The sequence below is a fragment of the Diabrotica virgifera genome, chromosome 3 (genome assembly GCF_917563875.1).
Source record: "Diabrotica virgifera virgifera chromosome 3, PGI_DIABVI_V3a".
In the NCBI taxonomy this organism is placed as follows: Eukaryota; Metazoa; Arthropoda; class Insecta; order Coleoptera; family Chrysomelidae; genus Diabrotica; species Diabrotica virgifera.
Genome location: NC_065445.1, coordinates 174,084,592 through 174,107,414, shown reverse-complemented (window position 1 = coordinate 174,107,414; position 22,823 = coordinate 174,084,592). Strand labels below are relative to the sequence as shown.

The 22,823-nt window shown below is 31.7% G+C and overlaps 2 protein-coding genes across 4 annotated transcripts in view; one reads left to right on the top strand and one right to left on the bottom strand.

Annotated features, from left to right (window-relative positions):
• Positions 1–22,823, bottom strand: part of LOC114337978 (equilibrative nucleoside transporter 1-like) — a 201,705-nt gene that overhangs the window by 135,827 nt on the left and 43,055 nt on the right. For both annotated transcript variants that reach the window (XM_050645658.1, XM_050645657.1), the window contains exons 2-3: positions 7,595–7,713; positions 712–945 (exon numbers count right to left, since the gene is read on the bottom strand). In XM_050645658.1, the coding sequence (XP_050501615.1) occupies positions 712–945; positions 7,595–7,705 (345 nt within the window). In that variant the 5' untranslated portion in view covers positions 7,706–7,713. The remainder of the gene's footprint in view (positions 1–711; positions 946–7,594; positions 7,714–22,823) is intronic.
• On the top strand, positions 9,025–14,952 carry LOC126881399 (uncharacterized). Of its 2 annotated transcripts, XM_050645660.1 has the most exons (3): positions 9,025–9,473; positions 9,537–9,807; positions 10,612–14,952. In XM_050645660.1, exons 1-3 carry the CDS (start codon positions 9,290–9,292, stop codon positions 11,534–11,536), a joined length of 1,380 nt encoding a protein of 459 aa, XP_050501617.1. In that variant the 5' UTR covers positions 9,025–9,289; the 3' UTR covers positions 11,537–14,952. The 2 variants fall into 2 exon arrangements, with proteins under 2 accessions (XP_050501617.1, XP_050501616.1); XM_050645659.1 differs by having other exon boundaries at positions 9,026–9,807.

Sequence of the window (22,823 nt, the reverse complement as noted above, 5' to 3'; positions counted from 1 at the left end):
CTCTCTGATTGGACTGGAATATGGTTCGGCTGTATTTTTGTTTTGCAACGAAATTGAAAATGGTTATTCATTTTTGATTTACATTTACTCTGTGTGGAGTATGAAGGGAACCAGTCTCGTTGGAACTTTATCGCGCTGAGCAGATGTGACGTGAATTGTAAATTGTAGAATTCCCTCATCTTCCTTAGTCTCAGCATCCGTATGGCTTGCAAATTGTAGAAGCCTCGGAGGTGTAACCAGAGAAGGTTCCCATTGTTTTCATTCTGGTGGGATATGTTATATGCCATTAGAGTGAAAACTTAGTCTTTTTTTTTTAAATTTAAATTCCACTTTCTGATTATGAAACCGAGCGTGAATAAAATAGAAGCTCAAAATCGGTATACATTAAAAATGTATTTTCTCGGCTTCCCATAGAGCAATTTCCTTCATTTTCTTTTATTTTCAAGTAACTTGAGTAGAGCCACCTAAATAACGCACTACTAAATGCCAAAAGGAAGACCGTCTAATAGTTATTATTCTAATTAAAACAATGATTTTCCGAATAATAAAAGTTACAATAAGTATAACAATTTTTGGTGGTGTTTAGTAATTAGCTCCAATTGTAAGTAGCTGATCGTTTTATAATCACATATTTTCATCATTTGTCAGTTAAATCAAAATTAGTAGGATTAAATAATTGTATGGTATTTTATGACATGTCATAATACTAACCTTAGCTTGGTAACTATTATCATTATTTAATACATGGTAAATTAAGTCTTCATGTGCTCGAAAACTACTTGTAGTATCCTCTGAATTATACTTGATTTCTGGATGTTTAGTTGTAAGTTCCTTATTAAAATAATTGAAAACCTGTGTACTGGGTGTTATCCTACCTCTAGGTGGAGGAGGACCAGGAGGATGATTTGGTCCTGGCGGAGGTGGCTTAAATTTAAACATCCAGAACTAAAAAACAAAAACATAATTAAACATAATTAAAAAATACCAGGTTTTTTTTGTAAAATGTATATTTGAAAATACCCTAAATAAGGGTCACAATAATACAAAACGTTTTCGGATTAAGAAATTCATCATCAGTATTCTAAAAGCCCTAAAGTTAAGTATAACCTAATTAATTGAGAGAAAAGTTAAAAATTGACAGAGGTTTTAAAAACAAGAGGTCATACTTACAAAAATTGCATGCCTGAGCCACCAAAATGTATTGGGTAAAAACTCTTTAAATGTAAACGATTATGTTGTTTTACATATTTATATAAAATTCAAGTGTGTGTGTGTGTGTTCACAAAGAGGGGATGGCATTAGATAAACTTTTTGCCACATATATTTGAAAGTTGAAGATTGAAGATGTCATATTAAATTTTTATTTTAGAATCTTTAAGAAATTGTATGATAATATCATTAATAGTTTTGGTATTGAAGCTTAGTAGATGTGAAATATTCAGCGGTAAACTTACATTCCGCTCCTGAAGTCTAGCAATTAGTGCTTTCGTATGGTTTTTATTAAGTTCACAATTAAAGATTATATGATTTAAATCTGCAGTAGAGTAGTTATCACATGAACAGAGAGAGTTGATACGCATTCCTATTTTAGCTAAATGTGCAGGAAAATTGCCATGGTTTAATCTTAAGCGACTTAGGGATGTGGAATAAAACCGAGTAACGTGATAATCAAATATATGTGGGATATTTTGCGGAAGTTGTGGGTATATGTAAGTGTATGGATTCCTCGAAGTTTGTACAAACTTAAGCCAAATAGTTTCCCATTTCTTTCTTAATTTTTTATGCAATTCTGGAATGTAATCGCTGGAGATTGTTAAATCTACTATTTCATTTAAAGTTGCCGAATTCTTTGCCATTTCATCCACTATCTCATTTTCTTTGATTCCAGCATGTCCTTTTACCCAGATAAAGACCAAGTCACTACTATTATTTTTAAATCGAGCGATTGTCTTTCTAATATGGCATAACAACTCATTGTTGTGTTTTTTGGTTATTGGTTGTGATATTGCCTCAAGAGCAGATAAAGAATCTGATAGTATAACCGTGTCTCCAAAGTTCTGTTCAACCGCGTAAGTTAGGGCTCTTTCAATAGCATAAAGTTCGGCAGTGAAGATAGATGTACATTTAGGTAGTCTAAAAGAATTACCACTTTTTATATTAGAAACATAATAAGCGCTACCTACACTATTACATGTTTTTGAACCATCTGTATAGATGTATTTATAATTAGAAAATTCAGATAAGATTAATTTTATAATTTTATTGTTTTGGCATGGTAAGTTTCTATATGTAGGTTTTATGATCTTTGGAAAGATTGCGATTTCCTCAATAGAAAGGTTATATATGGGTAATATTTGTTTAGTGTTAATGCTAAAGTTGTTAGTTTCTAGATAAGCATCTGTAAGAGGGGGAGAAGTTTTAATTCTCCAATAAGAATTTGTTAAGTTATATTCAGTGAGACTGTTAATTTTACTTAATAATTTATGTGAGTCTAAAGTCCTGGTCTTTAATAGAAACTTATTAGACAAGAATTCTCTTCTAAGGTTTAGAGGAGGTTCCTGCGCTTCTGCTAGAATTGCAGCACATGGCGTTGACTTAAACGCACTAATACATATACGTATTGCCTTATACTGAATATGATCGATTTTTGATAAATTAGATTTTGACGATGAACCATATAAAAAGCATCCATAATCAATGATTGACCGAATATACGATTTATAGAACATTAATGCTATCTTTGGGTCGGCACCCCATCTAGCTTTACATATGCAACGAAGCATGTTTAAACCTTTTTCGCATTTGTTGATAATGTGATTCACATGGAGTGTCCAGGTTAGTTTTTTGTCCAAAACCACGCCCAGATACTTATGGTGAGAGGATACATTTATATCAACATTACTTAAATTTATACTGGTAGGGGAACTTAACCTATGTCTAGTGAAAAAGGTGATGCTAGATTTTTCAGGGGATAACGTGAAATTAAAAGCCATAGACCATCTTTTTATACATTGCATTATCAGTTCCAAATCGCATAAACACTCATTATATGATTTACGGCTGCTGTATATACAGAAATCGTCTGCATACTGAATAATTTTAATTGTATTATTTGTTTCATTTAACATGTCATGCAATTCTGCAGTATAGATATTAAAAAGTACTGGACTTAGGACTGAACCTTGCGGAATTCCGACTGATAATAATCGAGGGCCGTAAATGTGATTTTCTGAATCTCGAATGAAAACTTCTCTGTCCCTATACAAATCTGTGATTCTTTGTGCGAATTTATAATTTAGACCGTATTTTATGAGCTGAACAGTTAAAATATCAATATCCAGAGTATTATAAGCCCCTTTAATATCTAAAAACAAGCATGCCGTTATAAGATTAACGGAAAGTGCATTCTGAATGTCGGAAACTAATTGAGCTAATGCTTCAGAGGTGCCTTTGCCTCTGCGATATCCAAACTGATTAATAGGTAATAAACAATTACTTTCAAAATGCAGTTCCATTCTTAATTTGATAATTCTCTCAAATGTTTTTGTAATGCATGATATTAATGAAATTGGTCTGTAAGAGTTAGGTAGACTTAAATTTTTGTTGGGTTTAGCAAGTAAGCAAATTACAGTTTTTTTTAAACTTTTTTCATATAATCCTTGCAACCACCAACTATTAAAAATATTTAAAAGAATTCCTTTAGCAATTTCAGGCAAGTATTCAATCATTTTATATGTAATGCTATCAAAACCCGGTGCTGTACTTTTAGATTGTTTGATTGCTAATCGTAATTCCTCCAAACTGATAGGCATATAAAATGATTCATTGCATGCTACATTACTATTGAATTTACTGAAGTCGATTTTATTTGATGCAAATTTGGGAATAAAAAACTCAAAAAAATCGTCCACCATATCAGCTGATATACTGTCCGATCCCGTTGAGTCTTTGTTTGATATTTTTTTTATAAATTGCCAAATTTTAGTAGGGTGCGTGTTTTTATTAATATTGCTTATGAAAGATATCCAGCTATCTCGAGCTTTTTTAGAAAATAGTAATTTAGTTTGACTAGCTACATTTTGATATTGACAATAGTTTGTATAGTTTGAGACACGTTTATACTGGTTCAGGGCTTCTTTTCTGCGACGAAACATATCATAGCATTCGGTATCCCACCATATTGGACGTTGAGTTACTTGTTGTCTTGCTCTTTTTAGGGGAATAGTTGCGGATGCTGCCTCTGAGACCTTTTCCATAAAAATAGAGAAGCTTAGTAGATTGGAGTTTAGATTTTGGTTTGTACTAGTTAACGAATTTTCCAGTATAGTGGAGTATGCAGACCAATCAGCTAATTTATCATTCCATTTAGATGCTGGATTTTTATTTATTATAACTCTATCCCTAATAATTTCAAATTTGATTAAGCAATGATCTGAACCTAACGCATCTGGTACGACATCCCATACACAACAATCACTAGCCAAACTAGCAGAGCAAAATGTAATGTCTACCGCCGAAGGTAGCTCTTCTGGACGAGAAATTCTAGTTGGTTTACCATTATTGAGAACAACATAGTTATTGTCATCTAAGGCTTCTACTAATTGATTACCACAAGCTTTATTAATATGAGATCCCCAAAGTGTATGATGGCTGTTAAAATCGCCACAGAAAATAACAGGAGAATTAAATTGCCGAAAGATATTTGACCAATCTGATTTAGAAACATTTAATTTAGGTGGTTTATACACCGATACTAGTATGATATTTAAGGACGGAAATTTAACTGCGCAAAGTTCTAAATCTTTTTTATATGCAAAAGTAATAGGAAAATTTATAAATTTAATGTCTTGGCGAACTGCAATGGCAACACCACCAAAGCCATTTGCACGATCCTGTCGGATAATCTTATACCCTTTTAGTTTAAAAGAATGGTTTGGTTTTTTGAAGGTTTCTGATAAAGCTATAATATCTACAGGATCATTGTGTAAAAAATTTAATAAACTTGGATGGTTTTTAGAGAAAGAACGAATATTCCATTGGATAACTTTAATGTTTTTACTATTGGGTGTACTTATCTTATTAGTGGATTGAATCATCAGAACAAGATTCAATATCGATTTCTGGAATTAGATTTGAAGGACTTAATATAGAGGAGATCATATTTCTAATATTTTCTTCTAAATTGTAATTTGTTTCGGATGAATCTGAATTAACTACGTGTTTAACTACGGTTATTATCTGACTTGTTAGTTTTTCCTTATATTGGATAAAGTCATCTCTGTGAGGATTTGGTATGATGGGATTATGTGAAGATTTGGTTTTTTTTGATTGAAAATGGGAAGAAGTAGGCAGAGACGGAGAAATAGGTGGAGACTTCGGAGCAGATGGCTTACGTTTTTTCACTTGTCTTTTGGGTGAAGTATTTCGAACAATGGGTTTACGTAGCAAAAAGCTAGAATTTGGAGTTTGGGACGTACTGGGGAGTGGCAGAGAGGGAAAATTAGTGGAATTATTAAGAACAGAAAATCTATTATTTGTAGAAATCTTGGCATAAGATGGATTATCATGCAATCTTTCAGCTTCTTTAAATGTAATATTTTCCCTGGCCATAAGTTGTTTGATATTTTTTTGTTTCTTATATACTGGACAATCTCTGGATGTAGAGCAGTGCTCATTATTTTGGCAATAAATGCAGAATTTTTCGCAAGAAGAGTCTGAAGTATGATTTAGGCTAGAACAGTTTCGACAGTGAGTAGATTTGGTTTTACATTGCTTGGCAGAATGCCCATATCGCAGGCAATTAAAACATTGAACAACGGGGAATATATATGGTTCTACAGAGAAATTGCATAAATTAATTGTTATATTTTGAGGAAGTTCATTTCCTACAAATTGAACAATAACCATTTGTCTGTTTACATATGAAATATTCCCGTCTTTATCTGTTACCTTTCGTTTCATGCGTTGAACTTGAACCACCTCTTTATTAGATATTATGGCATTTTTTAAATATTCCTCAGAAAAGTATGTGTCAATATTCCTCAACACACCCTTCTTGTGTGTAAAAAATTTAGGTATATACGCTACTAAGTTATTATTAGACATAATTTTATTGTTAACTAGATAATTAGCTTTTCCATAAGACTTAAAAATAACTTTAACGCGATTAAGACCAATCGATTTGATATCAAGAACATCGGATTTTATATAATTGTCAGTCAACAAAACGTGACCAATCCGGATTGGGAAAATTCTTCCCAAATGCTTATCAGTACTCTCAATATATACAAAATATGGACCTTTATCCTCGGTTCTATATCTATTATTTAAATCTATAAAATTATTTACATACCTATCCTCCTCTGCGTCCTTATTTTCGGGTGGCGAAGTGCCACCCGAGGTCTCATCCATTATATATTTTTTTTAATCACTTACCTAACCTACCTATTATAAACAATAAAGAAAATTAACAAAAGGAACACTAATTAACACAATAACACACAATACACCGAGAACTGCTCGTTTGTATCGTTAAAATCAAACTATTAAACTGCGGAGAATAAAAATTCGTGTCCACACTTTGACAGTTATTTTGACGTTTTTGTAAAATTCAAGTGATGTTAAAGATATGCCTGTATGTTACCCAGGGCAACACAGGACTCTTCCACGTGGTTGGAATTTTTTAGAGAAAACCTCACATATTGGATTTCAATAGCCAACTGACAACTGAATTCAAGAGCAACCCAAAATGACATTAAGAACTGTCAATGTAACCTAGTTGTATTATTACTTCAGCCATTGACAACTAGGTTACATTGACAGTTCTTAATGTCATTTTGGGTTGCTCTTGAATTCAGTTGTCAGTTGGCCATTGAAATCCAATATTTGAGGTTTTCTCCAACCAAAAAATTCCAACCACGTGGGAAGAGTCCTGTGTTGCCCTGGGTAACATCAAGGCATATCTTTAACATCACTTGAATTTTATATAAATTTGTAAAACAACATAATCGTTTACAGTTAAAGGGTTTTTACCTTGTTGACCTCTTGTTTTTAAAACCTCTATCAATTTTTAACTTTTCTCTCAATTAATTAGTTATACCTAATTTTAGGGCTTTTAGAACACTGATGATAAGTTCTTAATCCGAAAACGTTTTGTATTATTGTGACCCTTATTTAGGGTATTTTAAAATATACATTTTACAAAAGAAACCTGGTATTTTTGTGATTTATGGTATACAGCCAGCTACAGGAAGTTTATTTTCCTCGTGGATTTTTTAAAAACATAATTAAGAAAAGTTTATTTGACCTAAACTTGTGAACGTTATGTAAGTTTCAATTTAAGGAATTTGAAGAATTGATTTATATACGTTTATTAAAAAATGGAAAGTCAGGAAAGCCGAAGACTTTCGGCTCTCGATAATAATGTATAATCTTTCATTCTGCGTTTAAAATTTTCAAAAATATTTATTAGTTTTCTCAGGATTGTGAAAATATGAGTGAATTTAAAAAGCATTTGCCCGAAATTTTGTGCCTACACTCTTTGTAACTAAAATAAATTTTAAGTCAGTGATACACCAACAAAAGAAATACTTACGTCCATGGAATTTAAGTAAAAATGTATGGGTACAACGACCATTATCCCTAATAAATAAAATACTTTGCTGTTTATTATGTAACTATCACTTATATCCGCTAGAGCCTTCATATTGAAACCTGAAAAAGGCAATAACATAATAGAGGCCAATAGATTAAGAAAATTTTATGTAAACATATACTTATTATGTAGATACTATTATGGATATAAAATAAACTAAGTAATTGGTCATAAAACGAACATTTTTTTATTTGCTCGGGTTATTACGTTTATATTACTGTGTAGAGATAAAATATTAAATTTAAATATTTTTTATTTTTATCCCATTTTGCTTATTTAAAGTACGCCTCAGCGTGTTTAATTTCAACTTTCAAAAACGCGCGTGTGTTAAAGTTACCATGGCAACATCAATAGTTTTAAATATTGATACCTTGTAACGTCAAATAAATAAAATATGAATAAAATATTACTATAAATAAACTTGTAACATATAGACAGTTTCGAACGTTGGAATACGAAAACTTCCCATGAATTTTCTCGGACAAAACTTCCAATTAATTTTTTGCCCTTTCATTAAACTCTCATGCAAAAATCAGACTGCTATTTATTACCAACATAATTCCTATCATTTGACTTTTGACATGTTCTACGTGTCGGACTGGTTAAAATGCCCAACAATTTTGTCGGATAAACATTTTTTCATATATTATACCGGGTGTCCACTTATATTTTCCCCCATTTTAACTGCCTATAACTTCTAAACGGTTCAAGATAGAAATATGCGGTTTTCGCACAAGTGTTTTATTTTAGTAAAAGTTTTATCTGAATGGATTAAATTTTTTATATCGCTTTCAAATACGAAATAAAAAATGGCGGATTTTTGAAAAAAACTTTGTTGACTTTTTTTTAATGGAACACCCAGTATATTTTTTGTGAATTGAAAGAAAGGTCATTCACCTATCCAGCGATATAAATTTTTTCAAAATCGGTTGACAAATCACTGAGTAATTAATTTTTAAAATGAGGGGTCCAACGTGGATAGCACATACCTAAATAACGTAACTGAGCAAAATGATATTGGGGGCTATGCTGTATCCATTACGTAAAGTGATTACGTACGGTAAACTCAAATTACAGACTGTAATCTTGTGTGTAAAATCGGTATGCTGTATCAATGTTATCCAAGGGGTTGCCTACCTTCGTATGTAATTTCTTTTAGGTAAACGCACGCGTAAACGTAATTTTAAACTTTTCTAAACAAAAATTACTTGCCGTTTAGTTTGGTTATGTGAAAATGTTTATGTTATATTAATAAATATTGTTATTTTTATTTGTGAAACCAAGTTGTTTGTGTGATAGACTTGTATTTGATTTTTAGTTTAATTGGTTTAGTGTTTAATTTTTAAGTGATTTTTTAGTTGTTTATTGTTTGTTTTTTTACCAAGAGGAGTGATTCAAATTTACCGCGCCGTAATGCTTGTTTCTAATTGGTCCAACGGCAGGCGGGTTTACTCCACTAAATTATGACATTGACATTTCTGAAATTGACACTATTATTTAAAATTCAAAAATTATATCGAGTTTTTGTGTTTTTGCGTTATTCCTATAATTTTTTGATTTTTCGTCTGCATTTATATAAAAAACAGTTCTTTTTAGAACTATTTAGCGTCATATTAGTGTCATTACGATAAAAATATGGATTCAATGCCGAGTACTAGTGGTAATTGCCCTTCTCCACCTAAAAAACGCGGAGTGAATTTGGGTAGACATTTATCATCAAATGAAAAACAATTCATTATAAATATGTACAAACAAATAAAAATTGATGATCCTGGAATGAAAATAACAGCCATGGTAGCAAAAATAAAGCAGGCAACAGGTAAGTTTTTCAGAATACCGATTGTTAAAATCAAAGACTTACTAAGTAATGTTCTAATTTTAGGTGTTGCGAATTCAACGATTTATAGAACCATTAAGGAATATAAGCAAACTGGAACTGTAAGATGTCCTAAAAATATTGGCGGTAGACCTGCTGTACTTTCAAGATATGACGAAAAAGTTAAAACATCTGTACGACAGATAGTACACAGCTTCTTTTTCAAGAACGAAATGCCCACTTTAAATAAAATTTTAAGTGAAGTTAACAACCGCCCAGATCTTCCAAACATGTGTCGTTCAACATTATATAAATTCTTGAAGCAAATAAATTTTAAGTAAGTAAATATGGGTTAGCCACAATTAATAGTAAATAATAAGTGCAACCCAAAAAATATTCATATTATGTCTGGGTTAGGCAATCAATTAGAGGATATTTTTTCCTATGTTGTAGACGCTCTAAATGCAAATTGTTTCATTTGAAAGCTGTATAATTATTTAAACAATCTTTATTTAATTAAATAGTCTTTATTTCATCAAGGAAATATAAACACAGATGACAATATATTCTTCTGAAGCGAAATCAGAGACGCTAAAACCGATCAGTCCCCGCCCGGTAAAAAAATCAACAAAAATTTTTAATTTGTTTAAACAAAGATTGTCTAAAGAATTAGACAACATTCAAATAAGAATATTTGTATTTATAACGTTAAAAAGGTACACATGTGGTAAGTTTTTCTAAAAAACATTCTACAACATAGGAAAAAATGTGGTTTTATTTTGTTATAAATAAATTAATTTATTATAACAAAACTAAAGCATATTTTGGATTTAATTATGCACTATTTAGGTGGCTCTACTCGAGTTACCTCGGATTAAAAAAAAAATGAAGAAAATTGCTTGATTGTAAGTCGAGAAAATGCATTTTTTTATATATACCGATTTTGAACTTAAGAAGGGTGAATCTAGGTTGAAGAATTGGTGAATTTCATAGATTTTTTTGTATTTTTATACCAAATAATCGCGGAATATCAATTGTTTTTATTATAATAATATACCCATTTTATGAGTGTTTTAAACATGAAAATTTGTATGGAGAAAGATAAAGGTAAGGTCAAAATATACATTTTATTATTTTGTAGGTACTTGAAGAGAAGTCGAAGAAGTCATCTTATCGAACGTGATGATATCATAAGATGGAGACGTCGTTACCTAACTTCTATAAAAGAATACAGAAGTCAAGGTAAACCAATTTATTACCTTGACGAAACATGGGTAAATGAAGGTCACACCAAAGAGAAAGTGTGGGTAGACACCGATATAAAAAACCGTAGACAGGCTTTTATTGAGGGGTTGTCTACTGGTTTGAAAAATCCATCAGGAAAAGGAAAACGCCTCATAGTTTTACATATTGGATCAGAGTTAGGTTTTGTTAATGAAGGACTTTTACTTTTTGAGGGAAGAAAGACAGAAGATTACCATGAAGAAATGAATGCATCTGTTTTCGAAAATTGGTTTAGTAATATCCTGCAAAAATTACCAAAAAACGCTGTTATTGTAATGGATAATGCAGCATACCACAGCAGAAAATTAGAAAAAATTCCGACAACATCATCAAAAAAGAAAGACATGCAGGAATGGTTAAAAATAAAAAATATTCCTTTCAATTTGGAGATGGTTAGGTCAGAATTATTACATCTGATACGATTAAATAAAAATGAGTATAATATGTATGTAACTGATGAGATGGCTAAAGAAAATGGTCAAATTGTACTGCGGTTGCCTCCATATCATTGTGAGTTGAATCCCATTGAGAAAATTTGGGCTCAAGTGAAAAATGAAGTGGCATTAAAAAACACAACATATAAACTGAAAGAAGTAAAAAATCTACTGTTACAAGCTCTGGACAATGTAACTCCAACACATTGGCAAAATTGTGTTAAGCACATCCTGAAAGTAGAGGAAAAAATGTGTAAACTAGATGGTATCATGGATAGTGTCATAGAACCACTAATAATTTCAATTGGCAATGATGACAGTGACACCAGTTCCTCAGAAGATGAATAATTGTATGTTCAATACAATTTATTCATCTTCTCAGGAACTTCGCTTCAATGTAATTTTGATTTATTTGAATTTTAACCACAATTTAAGTTTAAAGTTAAATTTATTTGAGATTTAAATTTTTAAAAACAAATCACATGGTATGATTTTTTTTTTAATGGATATTCTTAAGTTGATTTTATGTTTTCGAATGAACTATCTTTCAATAAAGTCGTCCCAGGAACGCAACTCATAGATAAGTATTGGCAACATCGTTTATTTAAAGTTATTTACTTTAAAATGGATAATATAATGTCTGAACTGAGGCCATGAGAGCCAGAGTGGCCTAACTGATATTTACATTACTTTACATAATCAAAGAAAATGATCAGAAGCTAACAATGTTCGATTGTTTTAGTAATTGTATGTTGACCAAGAATCATTATTGGTCAACATACAATTACTAAAACAGTCGAACATTGTTAGTTTCTTATCATTTTCTTTGAATGTAAATATCAGTTAGGCCACTCTGGCTCTCATGGCCTCAATTGTTAATATAAATGAGTCAGATAAAATTAAATTAGAAGTTTTTTTTACCAAGCACCAAAAACAAAATGTTTTGCATTTTGATAACGACCTGCGAAGTGGAAATCGAAACGTATCGAAATCAAAAATAAATTTAATTGCAAACTAAAATTGTGGCTTTATTCCCACCTAAAATAGTAAATTGCATCAGATGCCACAAAAAAATACTCTCTATCTCTGCTGGCCATTAACTCTCTCCATCCAATTCTGCACTTCTATACCTACCATCCAAATCTGCACTTTTATACCTACCATCCAAATCTGCTTATTACTTTGAACCACATCTTTCATGATATTTCTGGTCTGACTTTCCATATTATTTGTTATTCTTTTTCCACTCCTAACTCCACTAAAAATTCCCTGCAGTACTTTCGTTTTCTAGATGTCATATTTTCATTTCATCTTTCTTATTCATTGTCCAAGTGTAACAAGCATACAATGCCACTGGTCAAGTAACTTTCATTATCCCATTGTTCTGCTTCCTTTTAGTAGTATCTTTTCTATTTATTTTTCATCTTCCACTTTATCAATTATTGTCACTCCCAAATATTTGAATTTGCTATATTCTGTTCTCCTTTGTTTATGATCATCCTTTGAAGTTTTGTTGTTTGGTGCAATGACAATTGGTTTCTAATAAGCATTCGTCAACTACGAAATCTAAGTTCCATAACTTTTCTTCCTCCTTTTTTGCATGCTCTATAATGTACATAGTTTCCAATTTTCTGCAGTGGCTTTCGATATTTTCCTGTAAAATTCTTCTCACATCAACTAAGTTGTATGCATTGTTGTTTCTAGCTACGTCACCCTTTACTTGTGCCCATATTAACTCTTTAGGGTAGTTAAGTTGACAATTATATGAGGATAAACGAAGTACAGTTATTCCGCCATCTTTAGCTTTTTCATCGATTACATATTTTTATACTTTTGTTTGTGTTGTTGAACGCTATTCATGAGTTCTTTTTTAACCATCGTATTATCAAATGTCACCTCTTTTCATTTCAACTAATTAAGTATCTAATGCCTACATAAATCCAAAGTCGGTAGTTTTTCAATTAAACGAGAATGGTTACTAGCATTATCCATTACTATGACAGAATTTTGTGGTATGTTACTAACCATCTGAAAGAAATATTCTTGAAATAGCTCTATTTCCTCATGATAATCTTCAGTGGATCTTGTAGTAAATTTTAATAAACCACCATTTATAAATCCTCTTTCAGATCCAATATGAATAATTATTAGTCTACCTTTTCCAATAGGTGGGTTCAAACCAAACGAATATCCTTCCATAAAATCCTGTCACGAATTGGTAATATTGTTATCAGCCCAACATTTTGAAACAGTTGTATTGTAATGTAATAGTTGTATTCTTGTGTACTTTTATGCAGGTACCTCAGCGTTGATTAAATTTTATTCTGAGATGAGTACTATCATTATTTTATTACTTATGTTGTTTTTATATATATCCTAAAATACTTAATATGTATCAGACCAAATTTTATAGCTACCATTACTTAACACTTGCAATTATCTAAATTGACGAGCGGTAATATTACTTTTCGAAATTGATGTAAAAGTAATTTTATTACTTCACCTTTCAAATTCCTAAACAGCTTCACTTTTTTTATTTGTTAAGAGGACTATGTCATCTGCATAAATAGTATATTATGTAATGTTGTTTACATGTGTAATTAATTTTATATTGCTTTGTCAAATAAACACTTATTTAAAAGGAGAAAAACTCGTACTCATTTATTTTAACATCAAATATAAAAAATACATGTTGAGAAGTAAACTAAAAAAGAAACTACATATATCTCACATTATACAAGGATTCAATAATGTATTCTCAGAATAAATAAACAAATTCTAGTGGAATATAGATAGAAGAGAAAGACAGATTACTATATAAATTCAAAACATATATAGTGAAAGTACAATAATAGACTAGCAGTAGACAAGTAGATAAAATAAACAATAACAAAGCACTGAAATCAGGCTAAATAGCATCTAACATAGCAATACAAACAGTTCATAGCCAATTAAAGTTACCAGGGCTCGATCAAACAACCAAGATAAGATATTACAAGAAAAACTAAATGTCAATTGCACAAAACCTTAATACATCCAGTATTTACATATGAATCTGAAATCTGGTTACTTACTTAAAGTGAAGACGACCAATTGGTTACTTAGGCAGAAGAATCTTGACACATATACAAAGAAGAAAAAAAAAGGGAAATTGAGAAGAAGATATAATTTTGAACTATACAGGACATACCAGAATCTATATACTAACATTCATCAAAATAGGAGCACATAATAAGAGGAAAGATGGAAGAACATGAAATATTTTCCAAAATAAACAAAGAAATATCAGCTGGACATTAACAGGAGAAAGACCAAAGATTACATATAGGCAAGGAACAAATAGGATAAGACATTGAAATTTTAAAAATAAAAAATTGGAAGAACAAAAAATCAAAATCTTCAAATAGATTAGAATGGAGAAGTAAGTATTCCTGAAGGGACCAAAACTCAAACAAAAAGAGTTGTCAAGCCAATGATCATGATATTTGAGAAATAATAGGCAAAAAATCCCAAAGAAAGACGACCCATTAAATATTAAAAAAAAAACATTTAATATATTACAAGTATTCAATAATGTATTCTCATTCTCATGCAAAATATTGTCGATAAAAATGCCTCCTAAAATTTAAACATTGTTCCACATCATTAACATTTCCATTTACCGACAAATCAAGATTTTCTACAAAATCATCATCACCATCATGATTTTCTCTTGCACCCAGATTATAACTTATAAGGTACTGTTGTAGCACATATTGCAAGGTATGTATTTAATTCGGTTTGTAGAACTTTTGAAGACATGGAAACTGTTTTTTCCAGGTTCCAAATAGCTTTTCGGCAACATTTCTTGTTCTTACATGTGCACTATTGTATCTATTTTCTTGATCATTACCTAAAAAGATATACATATATACCTATATATTATACTTACTACAATCACAATAAAGATGCATTAGAAATAAATAAACCAAGAAACATTGAATGTTACGAGGTGCACTCCTAAATAATAATTTACAATTTATATAAGTACATTGTAAATCCCAAATCCTGATTTACAAGGTTTATATATTTTTTGTGTAAATCATGATTAGGGAGTACTCCTCGTAACATTTAAGTGTCTTGGTTTGTTTATTTCTGGTGCATATTTATTGAACAGAATCGCAGAAGTCAATCAGTGATGCAGACTTTCACTAAACACTAAGAAAACAGAATGTATGATGATCTCTAAGAAGGAACAGCAATTTAGACGAATCAGTGTGAACAGTCAACAAATAGAAAGAGTAAATACATACACCTACCTTGGTACGAACGTCAATGAAGATTGGGATCATTCCATAGAAATCAAATGTAGGATAGAGAAAGCAAGATCTACATTTCAAGCAATGGCTAAGTTATTCAAATGTCATGATTTGTCGATACCCATAAAAATCAGGTTACTATGATGTTATATCTTTAGTGTACTGTTGTATGGACTTGAGTTGTGGACTCTCACAGATGGCACCTGCAAGTATATTGAGGCTTTTGAAATGTGGCTTTATCATCGAATCCTGAAGATATCTTATAATAACCACATTACTAATCAGAGTGTTTTGCTGAGAATGCAAAAAGAAAAAGAGCTATTAATCACAATAAAAACAGCCAAAATCGAATACCTCGGTCACATCATGAGGAAAAGTAAAATATATTGACTGCTGCAACTAATCTTTCAAGGATAAGTAGAAGGAAAACGGGGACCAGGAAGGCAAAGGATTTCCTGGCTGAAAAATCTACGTACGTGCTTCAACACAACAACCACAAATCTTTTTAGAGCAGCAGTGTGCAAAGTATAGATTGTCATGATGGTTGTCAACATCCGAAACAGATAGGCACTACAAAAAGAAGAAGCATCTTTATTGTGATTTTAGTATATTTATCTATCAAATAACCTACTATTTATTTAGGCCAATTATCAATAAATACCTGGCTGTAATACTGAAGTAAATAGATAGTATTTGCATGCGTATCTACTATTGCCAATTAATAATCCTGGAATTTCACTCTTTCTCATGATACCTCTTAATGCACTTAGATCAAATATTAAGCCAACATAACTTGACCTTGTTGTTCACCAACAACATTCATAATCTCGCTTCTAGAACATGAAAGAGCTACAATTCATTTATGTAATAAGGGCCTGAATAACAAACGTAAGTCTGTACCTGTAATTTGAAATGGGCAACTTCATAAAAACTGGTTATATTCCTATAAAGTAGCATAAAATCTTTGTTGTTTAAGTTATTGCAGCTGATGAAATTCAATATTGTAAAATTCCATTGGATTTGATATAATTTTATCACATGGCTTTCGTATACTTTCCGGGCGATTTTCTTCTACAATATAAGAAATAAACTCTAAAAATTCTTCAACTTCTTCATACCAATCCAACATTTTTTATTGTAATTTGAAAAACAAAAGAAATATATACCTACATATTATTGGAAGTACATAAATTGGAAAAAATTATTCAAACAAACCAACAACAAGTTGAGGTTAGAATCGACGTGTTCTTCTTATTTACTCTCTTTCTTGGCTTGCATACTTGTGACAATCGACGTGCGAGGTTCTCCGATTGTGATTACTGAATTACCGTAAAGCCGACATAATCAACGAAAAAAGAAGATGAATTTGGTGACTTTTCTTGGGTGTGAATCTGTCTTCTTAGTTTACTCCTCTTGGTAAAAAAATAAACTATAGTACTTCAATATATTATATCATAAAATGAATTTTTGGTTTTGTTCTAAGTAGCTTTCACTATTTCCTACTAATTACTAACAGTACATACATCATCAGGATACAGTAAGTACCAGGGAATGTAAAGTTGTGCTCACAACGAAGCGCCAACCCTCACTCCCTGGTATCCCTCCTACCATATCATGGATCACCTGATGCATTATGTTAAATGCGATGAGATCGTTCACGAAAATGAAGAGTAGTAGGATACTCTGTTCTAGGCGAGGATACCATCCTTTGGTCTCCTTAGTGAGTGCACCCTTACCCTGCTAGGCCTGGATCCCACGTATCAAAAAAAGTTGATTAACAGCAAGCTGAAAATTTGCTAATAGGGCTTTTCATCAATTGTCATTTGTTTCGAGTTCCTGTCATGTTATATATAATATTAATATAGGGCTTTTCATTCACAGTCATTTGTTTCGAGCTTCTGTCCTGTGTCTCATAATATTAATATATCTACATCATACGTTATTGGCATATACCAATGATACAAACCAAAGACATATGATGTAGATATATTAATATAATATGACACATGACAGAAGCTCGAAACAAATGACAATCGATGAAAAGCCCTATACACGGATTATACGGCATATGACAGAAGCTCAAAACAAATGACTGTGAATGAAAAGCCCTATAGCTTAACGGTGTCTAGTCGGACAAACTTTGATGTACGCAAACACTGGAAGTTTTAATTGTGGAACAGTTTAAAAATTTGGAACGTAGATTACTAAAACTCCCTTGTATTTTGTCAGACAGAACATCCAATTGATTTGTTACCCTTTCATTAAACTCTCATGCAAAAATCAGACTGATATTACTAACCAACATGATTCCTGTCATTTGACATGTTCTTCTTGTTCCACTCATTAAAATGCCCAGTTGGTGATAAACACCAGTCTGATTTTTGCATGAGAGTAATGAAATGGAAACAAATCAATTGGAAGTTCTGTCCGACAAAATACATAAAACGTTTTCAAAGTCTGACGTTCCAAATTTTTAACTTATTCCACAATTAATACTTCCCCTGTTCCCATACATCAAAGTTTGTCTGACTAGACACTGTTAATCTATTAACAAATAATTTTCAGCTAGCTATTTTAATCAACTTTTTTTTGGTACGCGTTATCCAGGTCTATGCAGTTCCCTTGTTTACCGATCCAAAACTAATGAGTATAAATAAGAACCGAGTACTTACTGTGCCTCTCCCATATTTTCATGAAGTGTCTAAGTAGTTTTATGACTGTAGTTTGTTCATTATTGTATTTTTTTTTTGTTTTTATAAATGGGTACAAATATACTGCTTCTCCATTCGTTTAGCATTTGTCCAACTTCCATAATTCTATTAAATAAACGTATTAGCCAACTTATTCCTGCCTCTTCTAATGGCTTCCACATTTCCCCAGGAATATCCTGATTCCTTTATTTTTTGAAGTGCTTGAGCCACTTCCTCATGGTCAGTGCGAGTTGACAGTAAAATCAAGTAGGAAGTATATATCAGCACGTCTCACAACAAGGATGGAAAAAATACAGTATGTTTAAGATATACTATGTGAAGACAGACACATGTCTCTGACTCATTAGCTATCATCAGTACAGTATAGCCAAGTTAGAATAGGTCTACGTTAATCTTTCCTTGTTTGAAAAACTCTAAACATTGATTGTTTGAAACATTCCTTTCCTCAGGTAGCTGTAGCTTCCTCCTTGGATGTGTTAGTTGTTGCTCTGGAATCGTTAGGATCTTCTGACATTATTGTCACAAATTGGTTGCATTGCTCCTGTAGTGATCTTTTCCCAAGCTAGCATACACCTCTAGTAGGTATAGCGGTATAGCATACAGAAATGTAGATAAACTGATAATGTTGATTTGTAAACAAAACATCTTCACTAAATGGGTGAAAAAGCTGAATTCTTAGTGTCTTATCTGTATTTTGAGGTTGCAGTCATTAAGTTACGGGGCAGAATAAAAAAAAACTCTGTAGACACATTAACAGACACACTTCACATGTAATCACATCTTCTTAAGGAGTGACTTCATATGCAGTTGTGTCAGTGAATGTATTAATATCAAGCTTTCGCAAAATTTATTTGTTTCATCAAGTCTAAAATAAATTTATAATTCTTTTCTCAGTAAATACAATGAAATTAAGACAAAAAAGCATTGTATTAAAGAAGCATAAAAACTTACAACATGAGCTTAGTCCATTAAATTTTAAACATTATCACTAAACATAAAAATATAAGATTGTTAATCTAGTAGTAATTACAATGTTTTATTTAATTTTATATCACAGTAATAGTTTTTGGCACTGAAATATCTCATAAAAACGGATTACTGGTTGTCTCGTAATCCATCTCGTAACTGAAGTCACTCTAGATTTAAATTATGTCTTTCTGCCACAGCATTTAAGTACATAAATAACCGATTTACAAAATTCATCTTTTCAAAATATAAACATTAAACTTAAAAACAAGCAAAAAGTTGGGTTAACATGAATTAACTGACAGTCAGGACATGACAGAACCCTAATAACATGATAGGGTAACGGGTACAGTGATTGGCCACTTAAGGGATTTCAAATTGAATTAAAATTGTAAATTGGTATATTTTAATGTGAAATATTTTGTAAGGGTTTTTTTATAACAATGAAACTTCAAATTTTATAAAAACTCAGGTTATTTTAGTAAAAATAATAATGTACATAAAAAATTAACACAAATTTAAAAACATACAAAATTACACAGTTATTGGCCATGCAAACATAGTTATTGGCATATAGAATTACAGTTATTGGCCACTCATAAAATTCCTAATTTTCATTTTTTGTTTGTGCAGTTAGGGCACATAAAACTATTTAGATTTTCAATTTCTTGTTGTTTTTTAACACAACTACCAATATGGGAGCCTCTGACACAAACTAAACATTTTATTCCAACTTTTGATTTAGAAATATTTTAGGAACAAGAATAGCACAATCCTGTATACAAAAGATTATTATTTACAGATATGTTGGTGTTGTCTGATTGTTTCACCAATATATCTGAGAGAATTTGTATTTTTTCATGTTCTGGATATCCCTCTGTTTCGAAAAACAACTTTCTTTTAGCCGACTCACCAGCACGTTTTTCTTTGCTGGTTTCCAAATTTGTACATTTGCTTTGGGAAGTATTCCTCAAATTTGATGAATTCTTATTGTTGGAGACATCAAAAGATACGTTATCAATTGAGGGCAGAATAGCGTTTTCCTCTACAGAATCAGGAAATTGGTTCCGTGGCAGTTCGTGGTTTTCTTTGGCGTTAATCACTTCTGGTATATGTACTTAACTCCACTTCTCAAAGATCAAGCTTTTAATTGTACGAATTGTGCTTTTGATTGTATGATCAAGAAGTGTGTCTGATTTAAAAGTATTTGTATTTACAATATCACCTGTATTTAGTGTAACATTTTCTTTATTCTTCACAACATTTTGACATTTTTTGCTCTCGGAATTGGCTCTTGTGGCAATTTTTTTTATTACTTTCTTCTTGTCTCCTTTATTTTGTTTACCTTTATTGTTTGCTTTTGCGTCAATTCGCTTTTGTTTTCGTTCTAATTTTATTTTTTCTTGTTCGTCTTTCTCTTCAATTTTACGCCTCTCTGCATTTTGACGATCTGAAAAAGTGAGCACGAAAGGCAACCGTTCTGTTTGCTTTTTACCCTTTCTTTCTGGGGTTTTTGACCAAAAAAGAATTTGTCAATTGAGGTGTCAATTTCTTTATATAATGAGTTGTCTTGATTTACTAAAGGCAGATTATCGGATGTCGATTAAATATCTAAAGTCATTGTATCTTCTGTGACAATAGTATCTTTTTGTTTGGGTTTTCCCGTCTAAACTTTAACACTACCCGGTTCCAATTTGCCTTTAATGGTTTAAATGCAGCAACATCTGCAGGCTGTATAATTCTGGTCGCATTGGGATATAATGCCACTAAAATAATTTGTAACTTTGAGCATAATTCACTGGTTTGAATGGTTAAGTGAGCTTTATGTCCATCAACGAACAAAATGACTGGAAATTTAGTGTTTTTTGCAACTAGGTACTTAAATAAGACGTTTCCTATGTATTCATAGAAGTTTTCATTCTTCATCCATCCCGTATCGCTACAGCCTATGCCCCATTCTCGAGGAACTGAATTTATAACATTGCTAGGAAGTCGTTTGTATGGGTAAATAATCATCGGTGCTGTTATTTCTTCAGATGCTGCAAACCTAAACATAACCGTCAAATTAACTTTGGAGTGATGTTCTATTTGATATACATTTTTGCTTCCCTTTACAGCCAACACTCGTTTATTTTTGGGACACAAGAGGAAGCAGGTTTCATCCCCATTAAAAACACGTGAAGGGTCTTGAATAATATCAATGTAACGTTTACGGTGTAAATATTCTTGAACACCGCTGAACCATTTTCTTATATCTTTTTCAGATACAACTGAACTTGCTGCTGTTACCGCTTCTGGAGTTCGCTCGCTTAAATCTGGATGTCTCTTTAAAAAGGATCTATACCAACCTCTTTCTGGCCGATTGTCAGTAAAAGGATTAGCACTTAGATTTGCATCAAGAAAACTTTTAACCGAGTCTTGTATATTTTCCACTCTTACTGGAAAACCTTTGTCTTGGCATGTTACGATCCAATTCTTTAAACGATTCTCTTCCTCCAAAGAAAGAATAGGATTGGGACCAAGGTTAGTTTTTTCATTAAATTTTTCGCTTGCTCTAAACTGCAGTGTTGCTCTTGGCACATTAAATTGTTCAGCGGCTTTCCGTTGGCTCATGCCATTTTCTATGGCCTGAAAAGCAGACTGAAGATCTTGTTCTGTATATATTTTGTCATACGTTTTATCTTTCCGGATATTTGGCATTTTTTATTCTAAAAATAAAAATCATTTAATAGTATCTAATAATGTTATCTACAATACGGACGTTTCAAATTTGATTCAGATTGCCCGCATTGGCTTTAATTTTATAACAACTAAAATAATTGTAATTTTATACAAACGAATCCGGATAAAAAATATATTCTTATTACACATTACAGTTATTGGCCACCCTGTGGTTTAGTGATTGGCAGTCGGCCAACCACTAGTTATTGCCATAAAACATAAGAAAAAATGCTTGAAATATGTTGTGTTGGGCCAAACTAAACTAAAAGAGCCTAAATTATAATAAATATTTTAATTTAAAGTAGGTACAGTAATTGGCCGGTAGGCCAATCATTATAATGCGGACATATTTAAGATACATTGCTTGGCCACTAAAATTTACCGCCAAAAAATTATAACCTTACTATTAAAACCACCGATAACGTAAGATGTACCCCACTAAATCATCACAAAACATTAATATAAGCAGATACACAATATTATTAGCCAAGATAACTCACCTCATGAATGGCCTTCCTTAACAAATTCTTTAAAAAACTCTTAAAACTGGATGCACCTGTTAAGCTTCGAACAAAACACGCTGTCACAACTAGACAATATTAACTGAGAGAGATAATGGCTAGACCAAATATATAGCAATGTTGCCGAATTGCAATGCAAATACATTTATTTTCTTATACTTTCTAAAAATCTTAATATTTCGGATTTTTGTGAAAGTGGCCAATCGCTAGTGACCGGCCAACAACTGTACCCGTTACCCTACGTAATTTTTTTCATACATCATACCACTTTATACACTTATGTTTTGACGACTGTAATCTGATGTACGTAATTCTGAACTTTACACATGTACGTAATCACTTTACGTAAAGGATACAGCATAGCCCCCAATGGGGGCTAATTATGTTATGTGATTTCCACATTGCATCTCTCATTTTA